Raw genomic sequence first — 6,518 nt, 5'->3', positions numbered from 1 at the left:
ATACTGGAAAAATAAAGATTACAGGCAGAAAGCAGCAATATTGTTTGTGTGATGCTAAAAAAAACCCCCTATGTCTGTGAATGAGCTGTGTGTTGCCATCAGCAGCAGCGCCAGCATGCAGACCTTTTGTCGCCCATCCCTGTGCCCACCAGTGGCCATGGGATCCCTGCGGGAGCTGCCTGAACCAAGGTCATGCCAAGCGGGTGACGGCAAGGGGATGATAGCAAGGTGGTGACGGCGAGGGATAAGGGCAGCCCCTCCTGCCCCCTAAAACATTCCCAGACTGACCATACTCCTTATCAGGAACCTTGGTCACGCTCTAGGTACCACCTGCCTGCTGAAAAAACAGCCGAAGCAAATAGCAGCTGCATGGGAAAACATATCTTGTTGTGCAGTTAATTTCTAAGACAGAGGGAAGCAAACACCGGGGCAGGATTTTCCCACAGGCAGCCAGCTCTCTGGCTGGCAGCTCTTGTGGGCAGGGGTGCAAGACAGCTGTGGGGCTCCTGCAGAGAGGAGAGGGGTCTGTTGAGATGCTGGTAGAAGAAACAGAATGTTCCCCAGACTGGGTAGTAATGAATTTTACTGTTGGAGAAAAACTGGGGCTCAAATGTGAGATTAAAGGAAAAGCAAAATTTGGGAAGTATTTCTGAGGTGTTGCAAAGAGTTGCCCTGTCTCCATTTTAAGAAAAGGAGCATTTTCTGGTGAAAAGGACTCCATCAGCTCTTGCTATGATGACTGGGGGAATTAAAACTCACGTATTTTAGGAGAATGCCTTGAAAATCACTGAGGAATGAGTGAGAAAATCTGGTGTGAACCAGGCCACTTCAGCCTCCCCAGCCAGCAACGACTAAAACATAAGGGGAATTAAATAAATATGTACTTAAAAGTTATTTAAGAATCCCTGCATATATACAATACTTGTCAGCATTAAAATGTGATGTCCAAGATATTCGGGGAATGTTTGTTTTTCATAAAATAATTTCCTTCCAACAAAAGCCAGCTTGTAATAACAGCAGCAAACCTTCATGCCAGCCCCGGGCAAGGAGACTGGCTGCTTTGTAGCCTGATCTGTGGCTGCTTCAGTACTAGCAGGGGGATAAAGCAAAACCCCAAAAGGAGCCCAGTGCTGGGTGGGTTTGCATGAAGATGCCTGGTGAGGAGGACCAGGGTGAGGCCATGCGCTGTGGCTGACCCTGGGATGCCTTGGGGTTAAGGCTCCTTAGCACCTCTAGGTACCCCAGGCAAAGCAGTGGGTGCTGTGCCTGAGGTGGCAAACAGTTGGCAGAAGGGACAGCAGAGCCCAAGAGGGGTTTTCCCCAGCTAAGCATCTTTCCCAGCAGTCACAGATCTGCAGGAGCCAGGGCCTCCCATGGACGTGCTAGGGACATGTAAGCAAGGAGGGGCAGTTCCAGCTGGTGCTTCTGGGAATATTTGCCTGCAGCCACCTCTTATACAGCCGGGAACTGCAATTTTGGAAACACCCAGATTGCATAATGCCCTGGCCAGAGCTGCCACCCACAGATCTGGCAGCAATAAAAAGGCAAGAGACCAGGCACATCAGCAGAGCCCTGCAAGGAGGACATCCCTGTGTACACCTGCTCTCTGCCTGCTGTCGAGATGGTGCAAGTGACTCCACTCCTCCTGATACTCGGCATGGTGCTGGTGGCTCCTGGCTACTCTGCAAAAAAGGTAATGGCAGGGCTGGGATCCACGGGGCAGGGTGGGAAGGGTTGCCTACGCCTGCCACCATGCCCGCACTTGGGCTGTGCTGCAGCACCAACTCTGAGTCCCCTCTGCTCTAGTGTGTGCTGACTGGGCGCTGGATGAATGAACTGGGCTCCAACATGACCATCATGGCCGTGAATGGAAAAGGCGAATTCAGTGGCTTCTACCATACGGCCGTGACAGCCACCATGAACGAGATCCAGGTGTCACCACTCCAGGGGTCCCAGCACCGCACGAACCAGAAGAGCCATCCCACCTTCGGCTTCACTGTCAACTGGAGCTTTTCAGGTACTTCTCCTTTCCCAGCCTCCCTGCAGTGTCCCCAGAGCTCCCCTGCCCTCCACTGTGATGTCCCCAGACCTCCCCTGCCCTCCCTGTGATGTCCCTGATGTTCTTCTGCCCTTCCCTGCAGGGTCCTTGTTGATCCCCTGCCTTCCCCTGTGGTGTCCCAAATGCTCTCCCATCCTCTGTGGTGTCCCTCGTGCCCCCCATCCTTGACCCCAGAGCTCCTTGGCTGGTGTCACCTCGCAGTACCAGGGTGCAGAGGTTGTGCTGGGGGCTGAAGCCCGCTGCTGTCTGCCCATCTCCAGATGAGACCCCAAGCCCCCTGTTGCCTTCTGCCTCCTTTCCCCATCACCACTGTCCCCAGAGGGCAGGGACAGCCCAGGTCTACTGTCCCTCTGTGCTGGGGCAAGCTGCAGGGCTATGGGTTGGCACTGACTGGCTTTTTCGGTAACGTGACCACTCTCCCCTCCATCTCCTACCCCATCCCTGCAGACTCTGTCACCGTCTTCACCGGCCAGTGCTTTGTGGATGATGAGGGAAATGAGATTTTGAAGACCATGTGGCTCCTGCGGTCACAGGTGGACAACATCAAGGACGATTGGAAGGCCACCAGGTGAGCCCCCCATTCCTGCCCTGCGCAGGTCCCCTGAGCATCCCCAGAGGGGTTCGGGACTCTCCCACCCCGTGGTGCTCAGCGTCTGGCAGAGCTGCTGCCAGTGCGGGGGTGGTTGAGGATGGGGTGCTTGTGCACGGCCGCCCTGCGGGTCGCTCGGAGGTGCAAATGCTGGGGGAGGAAGCAGGGGGGCAGGGACGGGCAGGCGTTTGGCACAGCAAGGCTGCGTTTCTCACTCTTACATCTCCTCCCTTTGTGTCCCCACAGGGTCGGCACCAACGTTTTCATCCGCCTGCGCCCCCGGCAGGAGTGTAACTGGCAGCGAGGGGATTCCCAGGCCAGTGGCAACGCCGACTCTGCATCCCGCTCCTTCTGCTCCGCCGCCTGCTACTCTCAATAAAGCTTTGCAGCAAACACTCACCCGTCTCCTGTCGTGTTGCGCCTCAGCGCCCGTGTTCCCCTGTGTGTCCCCCACGGCATCTCATGCCCTCTCCGGGCTCCATCCCCGAGGCCCGGTGCCTGTCCCCCACCATGACCCCTGCCATGGCCTGGGCTCCTCCGTCGCAGCCCCAGTTTGCCCCACTGTGCTCCCTCGGGACCTCCGCCTTGCCCGGAGGAGCAGGACCCCACTCAGTCTGGCGTGGTGGCTAGTGGCCCGTCTCCCACCAGGGTGACCCTTGGCAGGAGGCCCAGCACGGGCGGCCACTGCCTGTCCGCGGGCCCCTCCACCATAAAAGGGGCCGAGCGGGCAAGGGGCAGCAGCGCAGGCAGAGCCCGGGCACCGCACACGGCCACCGCCGCTGCCGCCATGGGGAGCTTCGGCCGCTGCCTCCTGCTTACCCTGGCCCTGCTCAGCCCCTGTGCCACTGCTGCCAGGAAGGTAAGGGCAACCCGGGGGCCAGTGCCCGGCTGGGGGCTGCCCGCTGCTGCCGTGCCATGCCGTGCCGTGCCGTGTGGTCCCCAGGGTGCAGGGTGGCTGGAGAAGGGGCTGCATGTCCTGGCTGTGCCGTGCTGTGCCATGCCAACCCTGGGGTGCAGCGTGAAAGGTCAAGGGGCTGCCTGCTCTTGCTGTGGCCTGCTGTGCTGTCTGGTGCCATGCTGTGCCGTGCCATGCCGTGCTGTGCCGCACTGTGCTTTGCCACAGTGCGTTGTGCCACGCTCTGCTGTGCCCTGCTGTGCCGTGCCGTACCGTGCAGTGCCATGCCGTGCCAATCCTGGGGCACAGTGTGCACGGCCGAGGGGGTTGCATGCTTTCACTGTGCCATGCCGTGCTGTGCCATCCCAGCACACGGTGTTTGTGTTGGGGGGCTGCACGCTCCTGCCCTGCTGTGCCCTGCTGTGCCGTGCTGTGCTGTGCTGTGCCATGCCGTGCCATCCCAGGGTGCAACGTGCGTGACAGAGGGGGCTGCCAGCTCTGGCTGTGCTGTCTCTGGGCAGTGTTGGTCACCTACCCCTCGAACGGGGGGGTAGGGGAGGTGTCCAGCACCCCCAGTTCTGCACTGCCCTGCCCTGCCACGGGAGGGAGAGGTCCTGGCCCAGACAGTGCCCATGCCACCGGTCCCAGCTACTGTGGAGAGGAGCCGTGCCACTGCCCAGGCAAGCTGGAGGGGGGGCTGTGGCTCGGTGCTGCCCAGGGCACCCACATGAGCCCCTGTTGCATTAAAGGGTGATGACATTTGGCAGAAGATAAACCCCCTTGTGTTCCAGCTTATGCTCAGGTATCAGAGGGGCTGGGGACAACGAGGCTTAGATTCTGAGTGATGCCCAATTCAATGCTCGAAGTCCAGTCAAGTTCCATATATATCGAACTATAATGATTAGGGATGCACTATTAGCACACTGTACTTTCTACTTAGTCACGTTCAACAAACTAGAATGGCCAGACTTTAGTTGCATTCAATGAACTGTCACAGCTAGATTTTAATGAATAGTACCGTTTATTAAAGTGATGGGAGTACAGCTTTTTTTGGATTGCTGGTGATAAATACACAGTCTGCAAAGCACATGCAAATAATGATACAGTCAACCACAAGCACACTAAATTATGGAAGAAAAGAGTTCTAAAGGTTTCTAAGTTTCCCAGGAAAGCATTCAGTATAGTCCAGTGTTTGAATCTTACCCAATAGGTGTCCCTATGGAGGGGAAGAGAGGCTCAGACCATCGAGGGATCCCAGAAGTCATCGGTGTCCTCCCAATTTGTCCATGATAATATCTTTCCTAACAGCCCCCCTTTATTAAGGTCTTTTATACTATTTTCCGACTTTCAGGTGGAGCTTGAGTGACTCTATTCATACATACCTTTACCATGATTGGTATAAAATCTCCTCGCTTTACTTTTAAAGGTACATGCTAGATAAAATTCAGAGCGCACGCTCAGTGAGGAGTGGTCACACCTCAGAGGCGGGTAGCCTTTGGGATGGAGGTGTGTTTTGGTATTATAATAAGCTTTTAATGAGCAGAGTTCACCCAGAGGACATGATTTTGACAGAAAATGATTAACTGCAGGTCCAGGGCTGGCTCAGAGTTAACAACTATGTGGTTTATCAGTTCCATAGTACCATCCAGTTCCCATCCCTGCGGTGAGGTCGTAGAGTCTGGCTGCGGTGCTTCCATGCCACTCCACCCTCCATGTTCTTTCTCTCAGAGTCAGCACACCAAGCTCCCCTGGCATTGCTACCATCTAAGGTTGCAGGTTATATTGCTCAGGGAATTATTATGGAACCGATTCATTGCACGTCCACCATATTCTGCACTGGAGGTTTACCTTCTCTTAAGAGGTGGCCGTATCGATAAGTCACCTCCAGCAATCATTCCACACCCCCGGTCCCCAGTGCAACCTGCAGGGCCTGTGGAGGAACGAGCTAGGCTCCAACATGACCCTCTCAGCTCTGGACGCAGCCGGGACCTTCTCGGGCTCCTACCACACCGCTGTGGCGGCCACCAACAAGCAGATCCTGGTGTCACCCCTGCAAGGGGCCCAGCAGCACCCCAGTGCCAAGGGGCAGCCCACCTTCGGCTTCACCGTGCAGTGGCAGTTCGCAGGTACAGCGGTACCCGGCACGGCATCCCAGGGCAGCCAGCGATCCCCTGCCCGTGCTGGAAGCGGGGTGCCACCTCAGCTGGTCCCCCACACCCTCTGGGGCACCCAGGGAAACACTGGCTGTGGCCACAGGCTGGCCACATGCACTTGGTCCTGCCATGGGACGTGGTCGGGGAGGGCTGTCTGTCTGGGACGGGTGGCAGGGAGGTCCATCTGTCTGTCCAGGGCATGTGGTGGGGGGTGTCTGCCTGTCTGTCTGTCTGCCAGGATCAGGTAGCCCAGGTTCCCCTGTCTGGAGGCATAGGCTCTGAGCCCCCTCTGCCCCACTTGAACCCCGCCAGACTCCACCACCGCCTTTGTGGGCCAGTGCTTTGTGGACCGCCGTGGGAAGGAGACACTGGAAACCACATGGCTTTTGTGGGAAGAGGTCCCGTCCCGCAGGGACACCTGGAAAGCCACCAGGTAAGCCCTGCTCCTGCCCTCCTACCCCGCATCCCTCCTTCCCCTCCTGCTGACACGGTTTCCCTGCAGAGTCGGCACCTCCATCTTCACCCGCATCAAGTGATAGGGATGGGGACCCCAGCTGCCTGCACCCTGCTGTCTCACCTGCATCCCTGGGGCTGTCTGCTGCCCCGGTACCTGGCTGGCATCCCGCCTGCTCCCAGCATTCTGGCCAGGAAACACACCCTCACCTTGCCCTGCTGCCTCCCAGTGCCTCCCAGTGCCTCCCAGGAGCCTGCCGGTGGGGCCTCCCCTTCTCAAAGCTTGCTGCCCCCACACATGGTGCCGAATAAACCTTTCTCTGCCTGGCAGAGAGCAGTGCCCCATGTGTCCCTGGGGTGCAAGAAGCC

At 57.4% G+C, this 6,518-nt stretch overlaps 2 protein-coding genes across 2 annotated transcripts; both read left to right on the top strand.

Moving 5' to 3' along the window:
- Window positions 1-1,554: 1,554 nt before the first annotated feature.
- Window positions 1,555-3,047, top strand: LOC126035968 (avidin-like). The gene is made up of 4 exons (XM_049795143.1): window positions 1,555-1,693; window positions 1,807-2,017; window positions 2,507-2,627; window positions 2,895-3,047. The coding sequence occupies exons 1-4, from the start codon at window positions 1,622-1,624 to the stop codon at window positions 3,025-3,027; spliced, it is 537 nt and encodes a 178-aa protein (XP_049651100.1). The 5' UTR covers window positions 1,555-1,621; the 3' UTR covers window positions 3,028-3,047.
- A 388-nt stretch (window positions 3,048-3,435) lies between these two features.
- On the top strand, window positions 3,436-6,232 carry LOC126036259 (avidin-like). Its single transcript, XM_049795791.1, has 4 exons — window positions 3,436-3,507; window positions 5,459-5,669; window positions 6,009-6,129; window positions 6,199-6,232. The coding sequence occupies exons 1-4, from the start codon at window positions 3,436-3,438 to the stop codon at window positions 6,230-6,232; spliced, it is 438 nt and encodes a 145-aa protein (XP_049651748.1).
- The last annotated feature ends 286 nt before the right edge of the window (window positions 6,233-6,518 follow it).

Source organism: Accipiter gentilis, chromosome Z (assembly GCF_929443795.1).
Source record: "Accipiter gentilis chromosome Z, bAccGen1.1, whole genome shotgun sequence".
Classification (NCBI taxonomy): Eukaryota; Metazoa; Chordata; class Aves; order Accipitriformes; family Accipitridae; genus Astur; species Astur gentilis.
The sequence above is the reverse complement of the archived record's forward strand: the minus strand, read 5'-3'. Positions and strand labels throughout refer to the sequence as shown.

What these genes read in the sequence shown, in the direction of transcription:
- LOC126036259 (XM_049795791.1), top strand. Translation starts at nt 3,436, where the DNA reads ATGGGGAGCTTCGGCCGCTGCCTCCTGCTTACCCTGGCCCTGCTCAGC. An exon ending in GTGCCACTGCTGCCAGGAAG is followed by an intron (nt 3,508 to 5,458) that starts GTAAGGGCAACC and finishes CCCGGTCCCCAG; the next exon opens with TGCAACCTGCAGGGCCTGTG. An exon ending in CGTGCAGTGGCAGTTCGCAG is followed by an intron (nt 5,670 to 6,008) that starts GTACAGCGGTAC and finishes GAACCCCGCCAG; the next exon opens with ACTCCACCACCGCCTTTGTG.
- LOC126035968 (XM_049795143.1), top strand. Translation starts at nt 1,622, where the DNA reads ATGGTGCAAGTGACTCCACTCCTCCTGATACTCGGCATGGTGCTGGTG. An exon ending in CTGGCTACTCTGCAAAAAAG is followed by an intron (nt 1,694 to 1,806) that starts GTAATGGCAGGG and finishes CCTCTGCTCTAG; the next exon opens with TGTGTGCTGACTGGGCGCTG. An exon ending in TGTCAACTGGAGCTTTTCAG is followed by an intron (nt 2,018 to 2,506) that starts GTACTTCTCCTT and finishes CCATCCCTGCAG; the next exon opens with ACTCTGTCACCGTCTTCACC.